Source organism: Canis aureus, chromosome 22 (genome assembly GCF_053574225.1).
Source record: "Canis aureus isolate CA01 chromosome 22, VMU_Caureus_v.1.0, whole genome shotgun sequence".
Lineage (NCBI taxonomy): Eukaryota > Metazoa > Chordata > Mammalia > Carnivora > Canidae > Canis > Canis aureus.
In genome coordinates this window covers 17,380,981-17,406,702 of record NC_135632.1, presented here as the reverse complement: position 1 = coordinate 17,406,702, position 25,722 = coordinate 17,380,981, and the positions used below count along the sequence as shown (strand labels likewise).

The window sequence follows — 25,722 nt, the reverse complement described above, 5'->3', positions numbered from 1 at the left end:
CTCTATGTTCAAAATATTTCCAACTACATGTTGCTTCATACCACTCCTCTTATGACTACTTTAATGTAAGGCAGCATTATTTCCTGTGTGAATTATTGTACTCCATGAAGGCAGTGACTTTTAACTGTTTTATCCTTAGCTGTAGTCTCAGAGTTTGGAAGAGTGCCTAGTACATAGCTTGTACTTAATATACATTTGTTGAATGAATGAAAGAATGAATGATTTTCTCTATCATCATATCTGGAGAATTCGCATTAATTATTTCTGTGAGAATGTAAAGACTCATAACGCTGGGAAACGAACTAGGGGTGGTGGAAGGGGAGGAGGGCGGGGGGTGGGGGTGAGTGGGTGACGGGCACTGAGGGGGACACTTGACGGGATGAGCACTGGGTGTTATTCTGTATGTTGGTAAATTGAACACCAATAAAAAATTAATTTATTAAAAAAATAAAAAATAAAAAAAGTTATTTCTGTGAATAATGCTACTTCCCTATTCTCTCGATTCTATCACCAAAGGTCGTGTAAAATTGCTCTCTTTCTGATAATGTTTCTTTGTCTCTCTTTTCTATTTTATGTTTTTACCATCCTTAGTTTTATGGATGATTTATCTAGTCCAGTATTTCCATTTTCAATTCTATCTACATTGTTGTTTAACCCATTTATTGTATTTTTTTTTACTTCCATGTTTATATATTCAGTCCTTAGAAGTTTTCTTTAGTTCTTGTTTAAAGCTGCCATATTTTTGGATATTTTTTCTTGGTTACATTTATGTTGCCCCTTTTTGTGTCCGTAGTCAAATTAAATTTATTTAAAAATACTTTTGGGGTGCCTGATGGCTCAGTTAACCAACTGAGTCATATACCTTTGGCTCAGGTCATGATCCCAGGGTCCTGGGATTGAGCCCTACATCTGGCTTCCTGCTCAGTGGGAAGCCTTCTCCTTCCTCTCCCTCTCTGTCCCGCTTTTCTGCTTGTCCTCTTGCTCTTTCTCTGTCAAATAAACTCTTTAAGGAAATATTTTTATATATGATAATTCATCAACCTCTATGATTTGAAGAACTGATTCTCCTTTTTCTTGTTTTGGATGTCATCTATTCTCACTTATGGTGGGTTGTTTGCTTATATGTTCTTTGATTTGGGGGAGGTTGTATCTTTTTTAAAATTTAAATTCATTTAGTTAACATATGATGTATTATTAGTTTCAGAGGTAGAGGTCAGTGATTCATCAGTCTTATATAATACCCAGTGCTCATTACATCATGTACCCTCCTTAATGCACATCACCTAGCTACCCCATCCCCCCACCCTGTCCCCTCCAGGGACCCTCAGTTTGTTTCCCATTTTCAGGAGTCTCTTATGGTTTGTCTCTTTCTCTGATTTTATAAAAAGATTTTATTTATTTATTTATGAGAGATATACAGAGAGAGGCAGAGACATAGGCAGAGGGAGAAGTAGGCTCCCTGGGGGGACCCTAATGCGAGACTTGATCCCAGGACCCAGGGATCACACCCTGAACCAAAAGCAGTTGTTCAACCACTGAGCCACCCAAGCATCATTCCTTCTCTAATTTTGTCTTGTTTTATTTTTCCCGGATTTGTTTCTTTTAGTAACCAGAGTCATGCTGTACATATTGTTCCTTGATGTGTTTGTTGGAGATGTTCTCAGCCTAGGACACTCCTTTTATCCATTATGTATATTCCAGAGAATTAGTGTTACTATTTGGGTTGCTTCATTCTGCTGTTATAATTATGCCCACTTTTGTGCACAGACTTTTTAGTACAGGAGCTGGAATTTGAGGAGAAGGGTGTTAGTTTGAGTCCTTGTCAATCTAGGGTGAAGGTATGTTGGCATTGAGCAGGTGGCTGGCAGTAGGTGCTGACTTGGCAGGAGGGCAGCTGGACTACGGATTTGGGACCCACAGGCTGATGGCATCATGTGTGACAGGGACGTGGCTGGTTTTGCTCCTGGTCATGACTTTCTTTAAATTTTTAAAAATTTTTATTTATTTATGATAGTGACAGAGAGAGAGAGAGAGAGAGAGAGGCAGAGACATAGGCAGAGGGAGAAGCAGGCTCCATGCACCAGGAGCCCGTTGTGGGATTTGATCCTGGGTCTCCAGGATCGCGCCCTGGGCCAAAGGCAGGCACCAAACCGCTGCACCACCCAGGGATCCCCCCCTTTTTAAAAAAAATTTAAAAATTTTATATGACTTTCTTTAGCTTTTGTTTTTCTGGGAAACTCTATCTTTCCTCCTATTCTGAATGAAAGCCTTTCTGGGAGTATTCTTGGCTGCAGATTTTTTCCTTTTAACATTTTTAATATATCGTGCTGTTCTCTTCTGGCCTGCAAAGTTTCTGTAGAAAAATCCACTTATAGCCTTATGGGGTTTTCCTTGCAGGTAACTGCTTTCCTTTCTCTTGCTACTTTTAAAATTCTTTATCACTAGTTTTGGCCATCTTACTTACTTTGTGTCTTAGTTCTTCTTTGGGTTGATTTTTTTGGGGGGCTCTCTGTGCCTCCTGGATCTAGATTTCTCTTTCCTTCCCAGATTCAGGAAGTTTTCAGCTATTATTTCTTCAAGTATATCTGCCCCCTTTTCTCCCTCTTCTCTTTCTGGGATCCTTATTGTGCGACTGTTACTATGCTTGACAGTGTTACTGAGTTCCCTGAGTCTATTCTCATTTTGCATGTTTTTTTTCTCTCTCATCTGCTGAGCTTGATTACTTTCCATTACTCTGTCCTTCAGGTTGCTGATCTGTTCTTCTACTTCCTCTTGTTTGCTATTTATTCCAGGTGGTCTATTTTTAATTTCATTTAGTGAGTTCATTATCTGTAATTGGTCCTTTTTTAGGTTGTCTATCTCTTTGTGGAGGGTCTCATGGAAGTCCTGCACTCCTTTCTCAATTCTAGCAAGTATCTTTATGAGTATTACTTTAAATTCACTATCAGACGTACTACTTATCTCCATTTTGCATAGGTCTCTTGCTATGATTTTGTTCCATTCCTTCATTTGGGACATATTCCTATGTCTCCTGATTTTGTCTATTGCTGTGCCTGTTTCTATGTGTTAGGAAAGTGAGCTATATCTCCTGCACACGAAGGTAGTGACTTTATGAAGAAGAGATCCTATAGTTCCCCCAGTGCAATGTCTCCTTTTTACCAGAAAATGATGCTACAGGGGTGTCTCCTATGTGTGTTGCTACGAGGGTGTCCTACTGTTGGGGCTGAGCTGTGTTTGCCTTCAGTCCAGGCTATGGTGGCTCACTGCCTATTGTGGGCAGAGTCTCATGCCTGTGCTGTTAGCCAGTCTGGATCTGCCTTGGGCTTGTGTCGAGTCAGACCAGATGTTTGCCAGAGATGCACTATATCACCAAACTGCAAGGCACTTTCCCTGTGTTGTCCCCTGTGAAGCTTTTATTGGTGGCTGGGGCTGGCAGTCAGACCAGCTGCCTGCCCCCAGCCCACTGCTGGTGTCGCAGTCAGACTGGTGTGTGTGGTTATCTTCCCCTCTCCCTAGAGCAAGACTCGCTTTGGGGTGGTATCAGCCCTTGCCTGGGCTGCTTGCACACTGCCCGGCTGTGGCATTACTTTGATGGGATCTGGCCAAGAACATATCAGAGAGTGTGGATCCACTTCGCTGTGGCCTTTTGTCTACCTGTGGCTGTGGAGAGTCGGTTCTACCAGTCTTCGGGTCACTTTCTGGGTTATTTATGCCAATGTGGATGTTCCATAGGTGGCCATGCCCCATGAGATGAGCCCGGGGTCCTCCTACTCCACCATCTTCCCAGCAGCCTCTTGTTCCTTGATTTCTTTATTTATTGATTTATTTTAGAGAGAGAGAGAGAGAGACTGTGTGCATGAACATGGAGAGGGGCAGAAGGAGAGGGAGAGAGACTCTCAGACTCCCCATTGAGCATGGAGCCAGTCACAGGGCTTGATCTAACCACCCTGAGATCATTAAACACAGAATGACTTAAATTAATTGCTTGGGCTAGAATGTAAAAGTCTCTTCGCCTGAATAAGCCGTATATTCTCTTAAACGAAAGTTTTCAATTACCTGTATCATCTCAGTGAAACTGCTGATGGACTCCAACTGACAAGATTCAGCAATAGAAAAACACTTTTCCTTTAAATGATAGCTATGATCCCCAACCCCGTTTTCTTGCTTCTTCAACCTCTCTGGTGATTGAGGCATCTGGAGGTCAGCTCTCAGGCACCTCTGTTCAGTTAAAGGTGCTCTGTCTGAATAAATGGCACTCATGAGGTAGGTCAGCTCTCACAGCACACCCAAGGTGATGGAAACAACCCCCCTCCCATGAGGGCTCTGTCCTCTCCTAATTACTATTTATTTTCAGCACCTGTTTGATGCGGTTTTTTATTTTCTACCTATTGTACTGTTGTGACTTGTTGGCCATTCTTTGATTTTTGTACGAAAAAAATCTTTGTTATAGAAGTCAGCATACTATTTTATGGTGACTGAAAATATGGTCATGTGTCAAATATAAATTTATAAAAGCAGCCTTGCTGTCCTGTCAGTCCTATTACATTCATTTCACATTTGCTGGCAATATTGAAGATTTCTTTTCTGTTTATGCAAACTCTGATTTCTATCAAGGTGTCATGGATTTTTAAAATTAGTATTTCATTACAGTTGTCTTAGCATTGGCTAACTAATTTTTGCCAGGACCATTATTGATCAAGCAAATAAATTCAACAGCCATTTGAGGGTAAAAAAAAGGGGGATCCCTGGGTTGCTCAGTGGTTTAGCGCCTGCCTTTGGCCCAGGGCGTGATCCTGGAGTCCTGGGATCGAGTCCCAAATTGGGCTCCCTGTATGGAGTCTGCTTCTCCCTCTGCCTGTGTCTCTGCCTCTCTCTCTCTCTCTCTCTCTCTGTGTGTGTGTCTCTCATGAATAAATAAATACAGTGTTTGAAAAAAAGAAAAAAAAGAAAGGCCTGAGCAGAAATCAAGAGTCAGAAGCTTAACCAGACCGGCATCCAGGCACTCTTATTCTTTGATTTTGGATTGTGAGTTCAGAATCACTGGAAGGTTATCTCTGAGAAGATACTTAACCCTGATTATAAGGTGTATTCCCATTGGAGAACACTTGTTTTACTTTTGTCAGGTTCGCCATTTACCAGAGAGCATTTTAAACTAAACTTTCAGATCTCTCCACCCCTAGCAGATTGTGTTTCATTCTACCTGGAGTTAAGACTGAGACAGATACATTTAAGTCCCATCTACTTTTGTATTTTTTTTCTCTTTTGCTTATTAGATTACATATTGGAGATATCACTTTCTGGAAGCCTGGAATTTTTTTCAGGGCTATGTGACTGAATTTTATTTTCTCTCTTTGATAAAAAGGCCATTAAAACCAAAGCTTTAGGTCACCAAAGAATGTTAGATACTCCTATGTACTGCCTTATTTGAGTACCCACTTTCCTCTCTGGATTTGTGATATGTTATCTATTTTTGCCTTGAGGATTTCTTTTACATTTTTATAAGTTATGATATTCCTTAAAAATATTAAAATAATTTTTATCCACAAGTTTCAGGAGTGGTTTTTTGAAGACATTTTGGACTATTAGGTTCACATAGTGCTGAAAATGGATGCCCTGTGCCTGTAGCTGATCAGAGAAAGACAAATTGAAACTGGGAATGGCCACTGTGTGATTATTTGGGGGGTTAGGCCTGTGGTTTTCCAGGGAAACAAATTACAAGAGTTTCAAGATCCTTGGTTCTGAGGAAGTGGAAACTAAAAATTTTAACCATGGGATGCAGAAGATGAATTCCCACTCAAAATGTGCTTACCGATCTTGCTGGCGACCAGGGTTAGGCTGTGACGCTGCTCCCCAGGGCCAGAATGCCATGCCCAGACTAGCCCCAACAGGCTACCCACCTTTCCCTGGACATCCTCCTGCAGGTCAGGAGTCCTCTTTCCCCACTTCGGGTCTGTATCCTTATCCTAGTGGCTTTCCTCCAATGGGAAGAGGTGCCTACTCACCACCCCCAAGTAGTGGCTACGTGGGAGCTGGGGGCTATCCTGTCCCTGGAGGTTATCCAGCCCCCGGAGGCTATCCTGGTGCCCCACCACCAGGGGGAGCTCAATTCTATCCTGGAGTTCCTCCAGGCCAAGGGTTGGAGCCCCACCAGTTGGAGCAGCCTTTTCTGGTGCTCCACAGCCACCTTCACAGTCTTACTGTGGTGGCCCAACACAGGTCCAACTACCTGGTGGCTTTCCTGGAGGACAGATGCCATCTCAGTATCCTGGAGGACAAGCTCCTTACCCAAGTCAGCCTGCCGCAACGACTCAGGAAACCCAAGGAACGATCCGACCAGCTGCCAACTTTGACGCCATGAGAAATGCAGAAATTCTTTGGAAAGCAATGAAGGGTTTTGGGACAGACGAACAGGCAATTGTGGACGTTGTGGTCAACCGTTCCAATGATCAGAGGCAAAAAAATTAAAGCAGCTTTGAAGACCATATATGGCAAGGATTTAATCAAAGACCTCAAATCAGAGTTAAGTGGAAATATGGAAGAACTGATCCTTGCTCTATTCATGCCATCTACATATTATGATGGCTGGAGTTTACAGAATGCAATGAAGGGAGCAGGAACTCAGGAACGTGTATTGATTGCAATTTTGTGCACAAGAACAAATCAGAAAATCCGAGAGATTGTCAGATGTTATCAATCAGAATTTGGACAAAACCTTGAAAAGGACATTAGGTCAGACACATCAGGGCATTTTGAACGTTTACTTGTATCCATGTGCCAGGGAAATTGTGGTGAGAACCAGAATGTTAACCACCAGTGGATCAGGAAGATGCTCAACATCTCTATCAAGCTGGTGAGGGGAGACTTGGGACAGATGAATCTTGCTTTAACATGATTCTTGCCGCAAGAAGCTTTCCTCAGCTGAAAGCTACTGTAGAGGCTTATTCCAGGGTGGCTAATCAAGATTTGCTAAGTAGTGTTGCCCGTGAATTTTCTGGAAATGTTGAAAGTGATTTAAAGACTATCTTGCAATGTGTCTTGAGCCTTCTTTGCTGAGAGGTTCTACTATTCTATGAAAGGTGCTGGCACAGATGACTCCACCCTGGTCAGGATTATGGTCACTTGAAGTGAGATTGATCTTGTACAAATAAAACAGGTGTTCAGTCAGATGTATCAGAAGACACTGGGCACAATGAGTTCAAGTGACACAAGTGGAGATTACCGAAAGCTTCTTCTGGCTATCATGGGCCAGTAGGAGAGATTTTTTAAATAAATGAAGCATATGCTTCAATGACTGACCTGCATGCAGCAATATCAACCATCACCTAACCAAAAGAGCTTTTTACTAAGGACTGTGTCAGGGTATTGTGCTTGGTTTGCACATGTGGCTATTGCCTTAATTCTTATTTTTTTCTCTATATACAATCAGTGTGAAGCCATATCACAGTGATGTAGTAATAATGTAATGTTTATAAGGCATAATTCTCACTGTTCTTATTCTAATCAGGATCCCAAATTGAATAAAAATCACAACAGTCTCTAATTGTGTAATAAAAGCTGAATAAAAGAAAAAATATGCTTACCAATGAAAATCACCCAAGGCACCCAAGGCACTCTAATGTGATTAAGAGCAAATAAGGGATTGAAGTAATAGAGTTTTAACTGATGTTAAAAAATTTCAAAGTATAAAAGATGGAATACCATCTATGAAACAAAACCAGAAGTTTATAATACTAAGTGGGGAACTGTTGAAACAGAAAGAAGGTAGGGGTGCCTGGTGGTTCAGTTGGTTGAATGTCTGACTCTTGGTTTGGGCTTAGGTCATAACCTCAGACTTGTGAGATCAAGCCCCACATTGGGCATAGAGATTACATAGGTAACTAAATATCTAAAAAAAAAAAAAAAAGATGTTGGGATTCATGGGAGATTGACTGAGCAGTGCCATTATGTATCTGACTAGATTTCCAGACATGGGATGCATGAGATATTTCAAAAGATAAAGCATAAAATTTTGTCAGATTTCAGGCAAGAGAAAATTTCCCACATTGATAGTTAATCAAATTTCATCAGGCCAAATAAAAATAGTTTCTACCCTACAGATGTTACAGTAAAACTGTAGAATACCAAAGGAAAAGAAACATTAAAAATGCTATAATGAACAGCCAAGCCACCTATATAAGAAATAACAACTGGATTGGCAGAAGACTTTGTGCCTGTAACAGCCACAAAAAAGGGCAGAATAGTAAACCAATATATTCAAAGTAGTTAAGTATCATTTTTAGAAGTAAGAATGAATGCATAATAAAACATTTTCAGACATACAAGACTAAGAGAGTTTACCATACAAAGACATGTTCAGATTTACAAGACCAAGATAGTTTACCAAAATAGGATCTAGTGGAAAGAACTGTTAAAGGATATTCTTCAGCAAGAGGAAAACTGAGGCTAGACTTGAGAGTGTAATATGAGAATTAAAAGGTACAGAAGAGTGGAGAAAGTACGTTGGGAAATCTAAATAGTATTGTTCTTCAAAAATGAAATCATTTTGTTGACTTCAGCTTTACCAGTAGTAGTTTATTTCTTTTACAAAAATGTGAAGCAAATATGGTAATAAATTAAATTCAAAAAAATTACAGGTTTTATTTACATAAGAAAAAAAAAACACCTCAGGGTGGAATTTGAAATGTCTAAAACAATGTGGAATAGCGGGAACGCAAACATTTTACATTACATTTAGTAACCACCGATGAACAGATTTAAAAAAGAAATACCTATTTCAATGCATGCTGAAAATATCTGATAAAATCCAAAGTACTCATAGTGAAAAGGAAACGGATTGGAAGAGAATTTCAGGCATGTAAAATGTAGCTATGAACAAACATTTTACTATTACCTACGGTAACCATCAGACTATTTTGCGGTTTCCCAGAAGAGCAGCTGGAAACACCAAGAAAGAGAAACACCTTAGAGTCCTTATTAATTCATGGGAAAATATACAAGAAACTCATATCATGAGAAATCCAGTGATTTCTTGGAGAGAACCAGGAGAGCAACGGTGTATAGTGCTGGAGAAAGAGAAGATGACTGATGTCAAACGAGGGGAACGGAAGGGCCTTTCTTGTAAAGAAGCCCAGACTTCTGAAAACACATTGGCATCTCTGGGCAGATTTTCGAATTCACAGATGAGATCTAGAATCTGTTTTATCTTTCTGACATCTTCATTTGCTACTATAGCCAGTCTGCAGGGAGAAAGGAATTGCTTGCACATGAGGTGCAGTTTCCAGGCTGTAGAAAATTCGGTGTAAAGGATGCTGGGAATCCCATTGGGCCTCCTGCGGGTTTGCCAGAATTGTGCGTATGCTGGAAGGTGCTCGCTGGGTGGCAAGAGGCTGCGGGAGCCGTTCATTCCTGGAACAGGCGTCTCCGGGCCTTGGGGGAGGGTCCTGGAGGGCGCTGGGGGCGCACGTGGGGACCCGGACTCGGAGAGGGCGGCAGAGGCTGGAGTGGCGAGCCGGGGAAGGGCTCCAGGAGGTGGGGGTCCAGGTCGAAGTAGCGGAGAGGAGAGAGCCTCTTTGGACCAGGGCCGGGGGCCCGCGGGCGCGGGCACGGGCGCGGCCCGGCCACCCCCCCAGCGCAGGCCCGCAGCTCAGGCGCCCAGCCGGCCGTGGGGCCCGCCCGCGGCGGCGGGAGCTCGGGGTCGGCGTCCTCCGCACAGGCCTCCTCCTGGGCGGCCACGTCCGGGACAGACGCGCAGAGGGCCTCGTGCGGGCCGGCGGCTTGGTGCCCGGGCGCGCTCGGGACGGCGCCCTGCTCCGGGCCGGCAGGCGGGTGGCCCTGGCCCCCCGCGCGCAGGAGGGCCTCGGGGACCAGCAGCAGGGTGAGGCCCCCGAGGGACACCTGCAGGACCGACGTGGGCTCGGGCTCGAGCACCAGGTCGACGTCGTCCAGGAGCAGCTGCAGGGCAGAGCCGGCGGCCAGGACCACCACGGAGGCGAGCGCGCCGGCGGCCGGGGGCCCCTCCATGCCTTGCGGGCCCTCGGGCTCCGGGGTGCGGCGGCGCTTGGCCGGGCCGGGTCCTCCGCGCGGCGGTCCCCAGCAGGGCTCGGGGTGGGCGCTGGGGCTGCGGGGCCGGCTGCCCATCCCCGGGCCGGCGCTGCGGGCGGCGCTCCCGGGGCCTGGGTCCCGCACGCGGTGCCGGGTCTGGACGCCAGGGGAGGCGGCGGGGGGCGCGGGGCGACGCGGCCCGATGCCCGGGACTCGGGGGGCGCCTCCCGGGAGGCCCGCGGGCCGGGGGCTGGTGGCGCGAGCAGCGGTGCAGGGCCTGGCCTCGGGCGGCGTCGGAATCGCAGGTTCTTCACACCGACGGGTCTGAGCCAATGGCATTTCAAAGGACGCGGCGGAACCAGAGTCGCAAAATGTCACGCGAGGCCCCGCCCCTTCCGAGGCCCCGCCCTTCCGAGGCCCCGCCCCTTCCGAGGCCCCGCCCCTTCCGAGGCCCCGCCCCTTCCGAGGCCCCGCCCCGCGCCCTCAGTGACCCAGGCTGTGGCGAGGGGAAGACTTCCGAGGGCCTCTAGGATGCAGAAAACTTGTGGAACCCAACTTTAGAAAAAAAAAAAGATATACCAATAATAGAACTTCAAACTTTGTTCATCTTTAGGACTACTGTTTTCCTGTGATTTCATCCATTTAGAGAAAAGACCACTCCATTAGATGGGCCCCAGTCCTCCCCCATCTTCCCCCATAAAATGGACTTACCCAAATGCTCCATAAAATTTCTTTAGAGCTTGGTCTATCATTTCAGGAGTAAATGGAAAATACTGATTTCTCTTTAGGAACACTCCTGTTTCAATGCCAAAGTAAAATATTTGTGGAACTTTCTTCCTGAGGGTTAAGGTTATAAAATTATCAATAATATCAATAGAACTTAAAACTATATAATTAAATTGTTTTCTTGAGCAATGATTGACAAATCTACCATTCTACTGTTTAAAAAAGATCATTTTCTTTAAAAAAAAGCACACAGCACTTTATTGAGGTATGTTGGACATATGTAAAGCCGTATATATTAATGTATACAATTGAATTTGGAAGAAATGAACATCTGTGAAACTCTCACCACAATCAATGCCATAAACATAACTCACCTACAAAAGTTTCCTCCTGCCCTATTTAAAACAAATGATCTTTTCATTTTTCACAACAGCCGACACTAGGAGTAGTAAGCTGAGTTATCCAAAATTAGATACCTAGTTTGGGTTAGATGTGGGAATCAAATGCAGACTTGCCTGGTTTTAGATCATGGACTCTTTACTCATGTTTAGTGTATATACCTAGGAATGGATAACTAATTGGTGCTATGTGTGTCTTTTCAAATTAATAGGTAATGCTTCTCTCCCATTGTTTTTCCCAAAATGTTTTTCATAGTTTACACTTATATGAGCAGAGTATGTTTTTAATTCACTACATCCTTGCAAACATCTCTTACTGTAAGACTCTTAAATCTGATGTAGTAAAATGTATTTTCATCCTGCATTTCTGATTGTCAATCAAGGTGGATCATTTTTCATTATGCTTATTGGCCATTTTTCTTTCTTTTTTGTTATTGGCAATTCTTATATCTTCTTCTTTGAAATGTTCCTATCTTCCATTTTTTTAATTTAAAAAATGGGTTTCAGCATTTCTTTCAGTTTTATGCAGTGCTGGTACCTTCCTTGTCAAAGACCAACTTGGATAGCACCTTCTCAAAAACGCCATTCATGATCATCTTATTTGAAATGGTTTTCTTTGTTCATTCTATCTCATCACTCTCTTTATGGCCTTCATAGTATTACCACAATCTGTAAACAATCAAAATATTGTTTAAAAAATTTGGCTTTAAGACATACAGTATACCCATCATTTATCAAATGTATGTGTAGCAAATGTCTCTGTCATAGTCTTTGAAGACTTAGCCTTGATTCACTATGATTCTCACTCACCCTACTCCTGTTGTAATTTGTGGTGATTTTAATATATTCATGGATTCTCTTCCCCCCCAAATCTTGGCCTCTGACTTCTCTTTCCCTTCAGCAATTTTGTCCTCTTTCCTCATTGACTCATACTCTTGACCTTGCCGTTACTCCAAATTGTAACTTCTCCATAACTGCAATTTCAAACACTGTATTCTCAGAGCACCACCTCCCAACTTCCTAGCTTAGTCCTTTAAATATACAAACTTAATCAGTCCTCCTGGCCCTTCTGGAAAATTCCATTGATCCTACCACCTTTCACTGAAACTGACACCATCAGGTTCTCACTTCCCTCTTTACCTGGAATCTAAATTCCATGGACAGTCATTATAAATAATTATCATGTTTATATCTTCATCTCCCTTTCCTGGTTCCTGCTTTGCTGACTAATACATTTGTTACTCTGTGGTTGCATTTGTGCAGCGAAGTAGGGCTGGAAGAAAATACTCAACCCCACTGACTAATCTTTCTCTAAATTCATGATCAACAACCTCAAGTAGGCTACTAATTGCTGCCCTGTTATCTGTGTTGCTCTGTTTCATTCACTTTTTCAGTCTTGCAGATGAGCATTGTGTGCTTGCTTCTCTCTGCAAACCTGATACCTCATCCCTTATTTTCTCTCCTAGATGGCCACCATTTTCTTTTTCACTGAGATGATAGAAGCAATCAAAAAATAGTTTTGAAAATGCTCATAATTGCCATTCATTAAGCTCCACTGGGATTATATATTTTGCCCTTTGTCCTCTTCCCATAAGTGATATGTTGTGCTTCTAGCAAAACCCACTTTCTCCATTTGTGCAGTTCATCTCCTCTCATTTTGCCTCCTCAAGGACATTGCTTTACCAATCCCCTCCTCTCTGTCCAGCACCATCAAATTTTACTACCTTCACCAATTCAGTATCTTCAATGTATAATTGAGAGGTAAAGTCTTCCATCTTCAACAAAAACTCTGCTGACATGACTTTCTCCTTCAGTTTCTTTTTAAAACAATATTTATTTATTTATTTATTTATTTATTTATGAGAGAGAGAGAGAGAGAGAGAGAGAGAGAAAGGGCAGAGGGAGAGGGAGAGAATCTTGAGCAGATTTCCTACTGAGCTTGGAGCCCTCGGACATGGGGCTTGATCTCACAACTCTAAGATCATGACCTGTGTTGAAATCAAGAGTAGGTTGCTTAACCAACTAAACCACCCAAGTGCTCCTCTCCTCCATTTCTACATCAATTTTCTCTTTCCTCATATGCTGAAACTATCAAATTTGTGGACTCTACTTGGATTCTTTAATTTTACTTCTTCCACTTGCTCTTGAACCCACTATAATCAGACTTCTGTCCATGCCAGTCATCTCTAAGCACTCTCATTAAGGTCATCAGTGATTCCCACATTATGAAATCCAGTGGTTAATTTTCAGTTCTCATCCTGAGTTAGGAGCAACACTTTACACCATCACTGTTTCTTTTAAACATTATCCCCCTTGGCATCCAAGACTTCACACTTCCCCAGTGTGTCTCTGGCTTCATCTCAGTTTCCTTAGCTGTTTGCTTCTCATCCCAGGACCTCTTTCTGGCCTTTTCTTTTTTCCTGTCAACTTTCACAGCCTTCCTTTAAGTATGTTGGTGACCCCCAAACATGAGTCTCCTTCATGTGTCTTTCCCAACAGTATGCAGCTGCATTTTTCTCCTGGATATCTATTAAGTTGAATCATATGCAATTTTTATTTTTGTAGGTCAAAATGGTTGTATATTGCTAATTTTCTGTATGTCAATCTAATGATAGGCAGTCCAAATTTCAGGTCCAAATTTGAGTTCCTCCTATTTCCCAAACTAGAAGGATCTTTTAAAAATGTTCCCCATTACAGTAAGTGGCAATTACTTCCTGTTGCTCAAGCCAAAAACTTGGAATTATCCTTGGGAGTCTTTCTTACACACTTCACATCCATTCCATCTGGATATCCTGGGCCATAGTCCTTCTTCCCCTCTGCCTCCCTACCTGCTGCCACCTTCATCCCTTTAGTGAATTACTGTAGGAGCCTCCTAAGTGGTCTCCTTGAATTTATTTTTTTTAATTTTTATTTTTTTAGTAATCTCTATGCCCAGTGTGGGGCTGGAACTCACGAGATCATGAGTGTATGCTTTACTGACTAAGCCAGCCCGGTATCCCGTCCTTACATCTTTTCTTTGTTTCTTTCCAGCCTAGACTGCACACATGAGCTAGTGTGGTTCTATTTTTTTTTGTGTGTGTGTGTGTGTGTGTGTGTGTGTGTGTGTGGGTTCTATTAAACTGTAAGGCAGACCATGTTACTTCTCTGCTCACATGCCTCCAATTTCACTGAGAGTCAAAGCCAATATTCTTATATGGGTCTGCAGAGCTCTCTCTGTATGATCTGGATGTCTCACCCCTATTATGTCACACTGTACTTCCTATCAGTCTCCCGCTTTTTCCTTCTGTTACAACTCTGTGCCTCTATGCTTTTCCTAGAAATGGACAGGTATAACCACAAATTTTGCAACTGCCTTTCTCCTACCTATCTATCTGCACGGTTCCTGACTTCTTTCAGACCATTATTGAAAATGCTCCATCTCTGAGGTTTTCCCTGAGTATGCCATCTAAAATGGTAATCTCTGACCTTCTACCTCCCCTTAATCTTTTGTGCATATCAGTATGTAACATGGTGTGCATTTTATTTATCTTGTTTACCATCTGTATTATCTTTACCAGAGTATAAGCTCATTATGGCAGGAATTTTTAACAGTTTTGGACTTTGCTATATCCTCAGTTTTGGAACACTGTCAGATGTATAGTGGACACTCAAAAATATGTGTTGAATAAATAAATGATTTTTAAAATCAGTTATGAGCATTTTTTTAAAAAAAGGTATTATTTTTAAGTAATCTTTACACACAACATGAGGCCCAGACTCACAACTCCAGGATGAAGAGTCAAATGCTTCACTGACTGAGCTAGCCAGGTGCCCCATGAGCATGAGATTCTTACGAATCTTTTCAAATATTGCCCTCTGTTCCATTTTCTCTATCTCCTCCTTCTGGAACTCCACTAGTCTTATATTAGAGCTTCCTTTCCTCAAATAACTCTTTATTGTTTTTATGTCTGTGCCCTTCTATGATAAATTATAAGAATGTTTAAAAAATATGTTCAACGCTTTACATGGTTTGTTCCTGAGGATTTTTTTGGCCATTATAGACCAAAATGAATGTCTTCAGTCATTTCTTAATGTGTAGGGTGTGATGCTCTGGAGAAATAGAAGTCACCATTTGTGGAAATAAAATCCTCATCTTAGGCTGGGACTTCAGGCTGATTAACTGCTGATTCTTCTATGCCATATAGGAGGGCACAAGGTGGTGTGTGTGTATATGTGTGAATTATTTTTCTAGTTTAAGTGCTCTGACTAGGATTTCCAGTATTATGTTGAATGGAAGTGGTGAGAGTGAATATCCTTGCACTGTACCAGATCTTTTTTTAAATTAATTAATTAATTAATTAATTAATTTTTGTACCAGATCTTATAAGAAAAGTTTTCCGTTTTTCCTCATTGCCCATGATGTTAGCTGTGAGATTTTCATATATGGTCTTCATCGCATTAAATTTCTTTTATGTCATTTATTTTGTTGAGAGTATCATAAATGGATGCATAATTTTTTCAAATGCTTTTTCTGCATTTATCAAGTTGATCACATGGCTTTTATTTTTATTTTTTGAGATGGTTGTGTGGTTTTTATATTCATTCATTCATTCATTCATTCATTTAAAGATTTTAAAAAATTTATTCATGAGACGCAGAGACATAGGTAGAGAAGCAGGCTCCTCGAAGGGAGCCCAATGCAGGACTCAATCCCTGGACAGGGATCACACCTGAGCCCAAGGCAGATGCTCAACCACTGACCCACCCAGGTGTCCCAGGTTGTGTGGTTTTTAATTGTTCATTCTGTTAATATAGTCTGTCACCTTGATTGATTTTGATACATTGAACCATCTTTGCATCCCAGGGATAAATCCTAGTTGGTTTGATGCAGAATCCTTTTTTTTTTTTTTTAAGATTTTATTTATTTATTCGTGAGAGACACACACACACACACAGAGAGAGAGAGAGAGAGAGAGAGAGAGGCAGAGACACAGGCAGAGGGAGAAGCAGGCTACCCGCAAGAAGCCCAATGTGGAATTTGATCCTGGATCCCAGGATCACGCCCTGAGCCAAAGGCAGAGAGGCTCTACCGCTGAGCCACCCAGGCGTCCCCTCAGAATCCTTTAAGTATGTTGATGAATTTGGTTTGCTAGTATTTGTTTTCTTATGGTGTCTTTGGCTTTACTATCAGGGTGATACTGGCCTCATAAAATGACTTTGGAAGTGTTCCCATGTCTCCTCTTTTTTTTGAGAAGACTTTAAAAAGGATTGATATTAATTCTTCTTTGACTGGTAGAATTTACCAATGAATCCATCTTGTCCTGGACTTTTCTTTGTTAGGAGGTTTTTGATTATTGATTCAATCTCCTTATTTGTTATTGGTCTGTTCAGGTGTTCTAGATGTTCTTGATTCAATTTTGGTAGGTTGTATGTTTCTGGAAATTTATATATTTCTTCTACATTATCCAATTTATTGGTATATAATTGTTCATAATAACTTCTTAAGACTCTTTTTCTTTTTTTTTAAAGTATTGTTTCCAGGGGTACCTGGGTGGCACAGTTGTTTAAGCATCTGACTCAGGTCCTGATCTCAGGGTTGTGGGATTGAGTCCCATGTTGGACTCCATGCTCAGCAAAGAATTTGCTTGGGGCTTCTCCTTCTCTCTCTACCCCTCCCCACTCAAATAAATAAATAAGTCTTAAAAATATAGTATCTATTTTGATTCTTTTTATTTCTTAGGTATCCATTGTGGTGTATGCCCTTTCATTTATGATTTTATTTATCTGAGTCTCCTATTTTTTCCTTAGTCAAGCTAAAGATTTGTTGATTTTATTTTTTTCAAACAAAACCAAGTCTTAGTTTTGTTGATTTTTCTATCGCTTATCTATTCTTTCTTTGATTTACTTTTGCTCTAATCTTTATTATTCTAACTTTGAGCTTTGTTCTTCTTTTTCTAACTTTAGGCTTTGTTCTTTTTCTAGTTCTATGGTATATAAAGTTAGGTTGACTTATTTGAAATCTTTCTTCTTTTTTAATGTAAGTGTTTATTGCTGTCAAGTTCCTTGTTAGTATTGCTTTTGCTGCATTACATAAGTTTTGGTATGCCTGTTTTTGTTGCCATTTGCATGGACTACCTTACTAATCCCTTCACTCTCAAATTTTGTGTTTCCTTAAATCTAAAGTATGTCTCTTGTAGTTAGCATGTAATTGGGTCTTGTCCTCCCAATTCAGTATGTCTTTTGATTGGGGAGTTTGGTCCATGTATATTTAGAGTATTTGTTGATTGGTAAAGACTTATTACTGACATGTTGTTAATTGTTTTGCCTTTTTTGTAGTTCTCCTGTTCCTCCTATTGCTGTCTGCATGATTTTATTTTATTTTATTTTTTATAAATAGTGGTGTGTTTGGATTCTTTTCTCTTTATCTTTTGTGAATCTACTGTACTTTTTTTTTTTTTTTTTACTGTACTTTTTTTGGTGTGTGGTTACTATGGGGTTTGCATTGAACATTTTGTAATTATAACAATCTTTTTAAAGCTGATGACAACTTAAGTTCAATTGCTTGCAGAAACTACTTTATGTAATTGATGACAGATTCTATTTTTCTCTATATTGTGTTTCTAGTAACAAATTTCTGTGGTTATAGTTATCCTTACTGTTTTTGTCTTCTAATTTATATACTACTGTTAAAGTGATTTATGCACTACCATTACAGTATTACAATATTCTGTTTGTCCTTATATTCACCTTCAGCAGAGATTTATACTTTTGTAAGCTTTTATGTTACTTAGCATCTTTTCATTTCTACTCGAAAAACTTCCTTTAGTGCTTCTTGTAAGGCAGGTCTAGTGTTGATAAACTCCTTCAGTTTTCGTTTGGGAAAACCTTTTCTATCCTTGATTTTTATTTTATTTTATTTTATTTTATTTTATTTTATTTTATCCTTGATTTTTAAAGGACAGTTTTGCCATGTATTCTTGGTTGGCAGTTTTTTCTTTAAATACTTTGAATAGATCATCCCATTCTTTCCTGGTCTGCAAAGTTTTTGCTGAGAAAACCACTGAAAGGCTTCTTTGTGCATGGCAAATTGCGTTCAAAATTATCTTTTTGCCTTTCATTTTTTTAAAAGATTTTATTTATTTATTCATGAGAGACACACGCACACACAGAGATGCATAGACACAGGCAGAGGGAGAAGCAGGCTCCATGCAGGGAGCCCCACGCGGGACTCGATCCCAGGTCTCCAGGATCACACCCCGGGCCACAGGCGGTGCCAAACTGCTGCGCCACCAGGGCTGCCCTCTTTTTGCCTTTCAATAAATTAAAAATTAAATGTGTCTCCTTGTAGACCTCTTTGGGAACTTTTGGGCTTCGTGACTCATGATGTCAACCTCTCACGTTGTGGGAAATTCTCCACCATTTTTTCTTTAAATAGGCGTCTGTCCTTTTCTTCTTTTTCTGGAACTCTGATAATGTGTATCATTTCTTCTGGTGATTTTAATTAAGTCCTATGTGCTTTCTTCACTCCTTTTCATTCTTTTCTCTTTGTTTCTCTGAGTAATCTCAAATGACCTCTTTTTGCGTTTGTTGATTTTTTTTCTTCTAGATGATTGAATCTCTTTATTGAATTTTTCAGTTCACTCATTGTATTCTTTAGCTCCAGAATTTCTGTTTTTAAAAAATTATTTCTATTAATTAAAAATTTAAATTCAATTAATTAATATACGGTGTGTTAGTTTCAGAGGTAGAGTTCAATGATTCATCAGTCTTAAATAATACCCAGTGCTCATTGTATCATGTGCCCTCCTTAATGTCCATCACTCAGTTACCCCTTCAATCCCACCCTTCCAGCAACCCTCAGTTTATTTCCTATAGTCAAGAGTCTCTTATGGTTTGTCTCCCTCTATGATTTCATCTTGTTTTACTTTTCTCTCCCTTCCCTTATGATCCTCTGTTTTGTTTCTTAAATTCCACACATGAGTTGAGATCATATGATAATTGTCATTCTCTGACTTATTTTGTTTAGCATAATACCCTCTAGTTCCATCCATGTCATTGCAAATGATAAGATTTCATTCTTTTTGGTGGCTGAGTAGTATTCCATTGTGTATATACACCACATCTTCTTTATACATTCATTTGTCCTTGGACATCTGGTCTCTTTCCATAGTTTGGCTGTTATGGACATTGCTGCTGTAAACAGTGGAGTGCAGGTGCCCCTTCGGATTACCACATTTGTATCTTTGGGGTAAATACCTAGTAGTGCAATTGCTGGGTCATAGGGAAGCTCTATTTTCAACTTTCTGAGGAACCTCCATACTGTTTACCAGAGTGGCTTCACCAGCTTGCATTCCCACCAATAGTGCAAGAGGATTCCCCTATCTCTGTATCCTTACCAACATCTGTTGTTTCTTGACTTGTTAATTTTAGCCATTCTAATTGGTGCAAAGTGGTATCTCATTGTGGTTTTGATTTGTATTTCCCTGATGCCAAGTGATGTTGAGCATTTTTTTCATGTATCTGTTCACCATTTGTATGTCTTCTTTGGAGAAAGTCTGTTCATGTCTTCTGCCCATTTCTTGACTGGATTATTTGTTTTTTGGATGTTGAGTTTGATAAGTTCTCTGTAGATTTTAGATACTAGCCCTTTATCTGATAAGGCATTTGCAAATATCTTCTCCCATGCCACAGGTTACCTTTTAGTTTTGTTTACTGTTTTTTTTTTTCTGTGCAAAAGCTTTTTATCTTGATGAAATCCCAATAGTTCATTTTTGCCTTTGTTTTCCTGGACTTTGGAGACATGTCTAGTAAGAAGTTGCTGCAGCTTGTATTCTCCTCTGGGATTTTGATGGATTCCTGCCTCACATTTAGATCTTTCATCTATTTTGAGTATATTTTTGTGTATGGTATAAGGAAATGGTCCAGTTTCATTCTTCTGCAAGTGGCTGTCCAATTTTCCCAACACCATTTGTTGAAGAGATTGTGTTTTTTCCATTGGATATTTTTTCTTGCTTTGTTAAAAGTTTAGTTGACCATAGACTTGAGAGGGTCCATTTTGGGGTTCTCCATTCTGTTCCATTGTTCTATTAGTCTGTTTTGATGATTACAGCTTTGTAATACAGCTTGAAGTCTGGTGTTGTGATTCCATCACCTTTGGTTTCCCTTTTCTACATTTTTTTTTTGGCTATTCAGGATGTTTTCTAGTTCCATACAAATTTTAGGATGATTTGTTCCAGCTCTGTGAAAAAAGTTGATGGTATTTTGATAGGGATTGCATTGAACATATAGATTGCTCTAGGTAGGGTAGACATTTTAACAATATTTGTTCTTCCAATCCACAAACATGGAATGTTTTTCCATTTTTTTTTGTGTCTTCCTCAATTTCTTTCATAAGTGTTCTATAGTTTTTTGAGTATAGATCCTTTGTCTTTTTTTTATTAGGTTTATTCCTAAGTATCTTATGGTTTTTGGTGCAATTGTAAATGGGTTGACTCCTTAATTTCTCTTTTTTTTTTCTGTCTCATTATTAGGGTATAGAAATGCAACTGATTTCTGTGCATCGATTTTGTATCCTGCCACAATACTGAATTCTTGTATGAGTTCTAGCAATTTTGGGCTTTTGACATAAAGAATTATGTCATTCTGTGAGGAGTGAGAGTTTGACTTCTTTACCAATTTGGATGATTTTTATTTCTTTTTGTTGTCTAATTGCTGAGATTAGGACATCTAGTACTTTGTTGAACAACAGTGGTGATAGTGGACATCCCTGTCATGTTCCTGACCTTAGGGGTAAAGCTCTCAGTCTTTCCCCATTGATAATGATACTCATTGTATGCTTTTCATAGATGGCTTTTACGATATTGTGATATGTTCCCTCAATCCCTACACTGTGAAGAGTTTTAATCAGGAAAGGATGCTGTATTTTGTCAAATACTTTCTCTGCATCTATTGAGAGAATCATATGGTTCTTGTCCTTTCTTTTATTAATGTAGTGTATCACATTGATTAATCTGTGGATTTGAATCACCCTTGCAGACCAGGAATAAATCCCACTTGGTCATGGTGAATAATCCTTTTAATGTACTATTGGATTCTATCAGCTATTATCCTGGTGAGAATTTTTGCATTTATGTTCATCAGGGATATTGGTCTGTAATTCTCCTTTCTGATGAGGTCTTTGTCTGGTTTTGGGATCAAGATAATGCTGGCCTCATAGAATGAGTTTGGAAGTGTTCCTTCCATTTCTATTTTTTTGAAATAGCTTCAGAAGAATAGGTATTAATTCTTCTTTAAATGTTTGGTAGAATTCTGGTGGGAGGCCATCTGGCCCAGGACTTTTGTTTTTTGGGAGGTTTTGATAACTGCTTCAATTTCCTTGCCAGTTATTGGTCTGTCCAGGTTTTCTATTTCTTTCTATTTCAGTTTTGGCAATTTACAGTTTTCAGGAATGCATCTACTTGTTACAGCCTAATTTGTTGGCATATAAATCGTCATGATACATTCTTTTTTATTTTTTTAATTAAAAATATTTTTATTGGAGTTCACTTTGCTCACATATAGCATAACACTCAGTGGCCATCCCACCAAGTGCCCCCCTCAGTGCCCATCACCCAGTCACCCCATCCTCCCGCCCACCTCCCTTTCCACTACCCCTTGTTCATTTCCCAGAGTTAGGTGTCTCTCATGTTTTGTCACCCTCACTGATATTTTCACTCATTTTCTCTCCTTTCCCTTTATTTCCCTTTATTTCCTTTCACTATTTTTATATTCCCCAAATGAATGAGGCCATATAATGTTTGTCCTTCTCTAATTGACTTACTTCACTCAGAATAATACCCTCCAGTTCCACCAATGTCGAAACAAATGGTGGGTATTTGTCGTTTCTAATGGCTGAGTAATATTCCACTGTAGACATAGACCACATCTTCTTTATCCATTCATCTTTCGTGGACACCGAGGCTCCTTCCACAGTTTGGCTATTGTGGACATTGCTGCTATAAACATTGGGGTGCAGGTGTTCCAGTGTTTCACTGCATCTGTATCTTTGGGGTAAATCCCCAGCAGTGCAATTGCTGGGTTGTAGGGCAGTTCTATTTTTTAACTCTTTGAGGAACCTCCACACAGTTTTCCAGAGTGGCTGCACCAGTTCACATTCCCACCAACAGCGCAAGAGGGTTCCCCTTTCTCCACATCCTCTCCAACATTTGTTGTTTCCTGTCTTGGTAATTTTCCCCATTTTCACTAGTGTGAGGTGGTATCTCATTGTGGTTTTGATTTGTATACATTCTAAAAATCATTTGTATTTCCTTGGTGTTGCTTGTGATTGTTCCTCCTTCATTCATGATTTTATTAATTTGAGTCTTTTCTCTTTTCTTTTTAATAAGTCTGGCTAGGAGTTTATCTATCTTATTAATTATTTCAAAGAACCAATTCTTAGTTTCATTGATCTGTTCTCCTGTTCTTCTGGCCTCTACTTCATTGAGTTCTGCCCTAATCTTTATTATTTCTCTTCTCCTTCTTGGTTTAGGCTTTAGTTGCTGTTCTTTCTCTAGTTCCTTTAGGTGTAAGTTTAGCTTGTGTATTTGAGATTTTTCCAATTTTTGAGAGAGGCTTGTATTGAAAGGTGGTTCCTTTTTAGGGCTGCCTTTGCTGCATCCCAAAGATTTTGGACAGTTGTGCTTTCATTTTCATTAGTTTGAATGAATCTCTTTTTTTTAACATTTTAAAAAATTTAAATTCAAATTTCTAACATATAGTATAACATCCAGTGCTCATTGCATGAATCTTTTTAATTCTTCTCTAATTTCCTGGTTGACCCTCTTATTTTTTACGAGGATGCTCTTTAACCTCCAAGTGTCTGAGTCCCTTCCAAATTTCTTCTTGTGATTGAGTTCAAGTTTCAGAGCATTGTGGTTTGAAAATAAGCAGGGTATAATCCCAATCTTTTGGAATTGGTTGAGTTCTGATTTGTGGCCTAGTTTGTAGTCTAGGATCTTTTCTGAAGAAAGATCCATGTGCAGTTGAGAAGAATGTGTATTTTATTGCATTAGGATGGAATGTTATATATATATCTGTGAATATACACTGGTCCCATCTGGTCCAGTGTGTCAATCAAAGCCCTTGTTTCTTCTGCTCAGAAGATCTGTCCTTTGCTGTGAATGGAGTGTTGAAGTCTCCTACTATTAATGTATTATTATCTATGTGTTTCTTTATTTTGATTATTAATTGGTTGATGTAATTGGCTGCTCCCACCTTAGGGGCATAAATATTCATAATTGTTAGGTTCTTTAAATATGATATAGTGTCCCTCTTCATCTCTTACTACAGTCTTTGATTTAAAATCTAATTTATCTGATATAAGGATTGCTACCCCAGCTTTATTTTGAGGTTCATTTGCATGGTACATGTCCTCCACCACTTCACTTTCAGTCTGAAGGTCTCCTTAGGTCTAAAATGAGTCTCCTATAGACAGCATCTAGATGGGTATTGCTTTTTTATACAGTCTAATACCATGTGTCTTTTGACTGGAGCATTTAGCCTATCCATCTTCAGAGTAACTGTTGAAAGATATGAATTTAGTGCCATTGTATTACCTGTACTGTCTATGTTTCTGCAGATTGTGTTTCTTTGGGCTCCCTCTTCACTTATAGGATCCCTCTTAATATTTCTATCAGGACTGGTTTGGTGGTCACATATTTTTTCAGTTTCTGTCTGTCCTGGAAACTCTTTATCTCTCCTTCCATTCTGAATGACAGCCTTGCTGGATAAAGTATTCTTGGCTGCATGTTTTTCTCATTTAGTACCCTGAATATATTATGCCAGCCCTTTCTGGCCTGCCAGGTCTTTGTGGATAGATCTGCTGTTAATCTAATATTTCTCCCCCTATCTGTTAGGAATTTCTTGTCTCGAAATGCTTTCAGGATTTTCTTTTTATCTCTGAAATTTGCAAGCCTCACGATTATATGTTGGGGTGTTGATCAGTTTTCGTTGATTTTGGGAGGGGTCCTCTTTATCTCTTGGATATGAATGTCTGTTTCCTTCCACAGATTAGGGAGGTTCTCAGATATGATTTGTTCAAATATACCTTCTGATCCTCTCTCTCTCTCCATACCCTCTGGAATCCCAGTAATATGGATGTTATTTTTTTTTCAAACTATCACTTAATTCTTGGAGCTTCTCCTCATGGCTCTTAGTTATTTTTCTCTCTTTTCCTCAGCTTCCTCCCTTTCCATCATCCCGTCTTCTATGTCACTTATTCTCTCTTCTGCCTCATTCACCCTGGTAATAAATTCCAAAATTATAAAAAAGCAAAACATATAGAGAAACAGCAGTAAAAACAAAAAAAGCGGGGAGGAAGTGGGGAGGGAGAGAGAATATACTCTCATAGAGTAGACCAAAACAGTGATCCACTTGGTTCTGAGTGTATTTTTGTCTGTATGTTAGAAGGTACTTAATTTCAAAATTATTTTTTAAAAAAGCAAAGCATACATAAAAATAGAATTGAATATGGTGAAAGGAAGCAAAAAATGAAGAATATATCTATATTATGTAGTAGTAAAATATAAAGTTAAAAAAGAAAAAAACTTAAAAATGAAGAGTTGATAAAATATTATAGCTAAGATGGGAAAAAAGAAAGAATATTGGAAAATTTTAACCTGAAAGATAATCATAAGAAAGCCCTCAAGTTCTATATACTATTTTCCGCTAGTCTTGGAGGTTTTTAGTCCTGTTTGGTCAGTAAACTTGCTGTTCCCCTGTTCCTCCAGCTGGTCTTCTGGGAAGGGGCCTGCTGCACTCATTGTCAGGTGTCTATGTCTGGGTGGAGTGGCCAGGCTCAGTGTAAGCAGTTTGCCATGTGAGGTCTTTGTTCCTGGAGGCTTTTTGTTCCTCTCTTGCAAGTAGTGGTCACTTTTCTATTTGTGGAGTTCCAGCCATTCTTTCTTTACATCTCAGGTTGAATTCATAGGTATTAAAGATGGTTTGATAGTTATCTAGCTATATTTGGGGGACCAGATGAAACGAAGGCCCTACTCTTCCGCCACCTTGCCTCACTTTTTGTTGAGAGATTTTTTTGATTACTGCTTCAATTTCCTGGCTGATATGGGTCTGTTCAGCCTTTCAGTTTCTTCCTCTTTCAGTTTTGGTGATTTATATATCTCTAGGAATGCATCCATTTCTTCCAGATTGCCTAATTTGTTGGCATATAATTGCTCATAATACGTTCTTATAATTGTTTGTATTGGTGTTGGTTGTGGTCTGTCCTCTTTCATTCATGATTTTATTAATGTAAGTCCTTTCTCTTTTCTTTTTGATAAGTCTGGCTAGGGGTTTATTGATTTTATTAATTCTTTCAAAGAACCAGCTGCTACTTTTGTTGATCTGTTCTACTGTTCTTTTGATTTCTCTGTCATTGATTTCTGCTATAATCTTTATTATTTCTCTCCTCCTGCTGCATTTAGGCTTTATTTGCTTTTTTTCTCCAGCTACTTTAGTTGTAAGATTAGAATTGTGTATTTGAGACCTTTCTTGTTTCTTGGGAAATCTTGTATTGCTATATACTTCCCTCATAGGGATGCCT

At 39.8% G+C, this 25,722-nt stretch overlaps 1 protein-coding gene and 1 pseudogene across 1 annotated transcript; one reads left to right on the top strand and one right to left on the bottom strand.

Moving 5' to 3' along the window:
- The first annotated feature begins 5,885 nt into the window (after positions 1-5,885).
- On the top strand, positions 5,886-7,395 carry LOC144294315 (annexin A7 pseudogene; annotated as a pseudogene).
- A 621-nt stretch (positions 7,396-8,016) lies between these two features.
- Positions 8,017-10,137, bottom strand: LOC144294314 (proline-rich protein 23A-like). The gene has a single exon (XM_077866080.1). It carries the CDS (start codon positions 10,135-10,137, stop codon positions 9,400-9,402), a length of 738 nt encoding a protein of 245 aa, XP_077722206.1. The 3' UTR covers positions 8,017-9,399.
- Between the last annotated feature and the right edge of the window lie 15,585 nt (positions 10,138-25,722).

What these genes read in the sequence shown, in the direction of transcription:
- LOC144294314 (XM_077866080.1), bottom strand. Translation starts at nt 10,137, where the DNA reads ATGGGCAGCCGGCCCCGCAGCCCCAGCGCCCACCCCGAGCCCTGCTGG.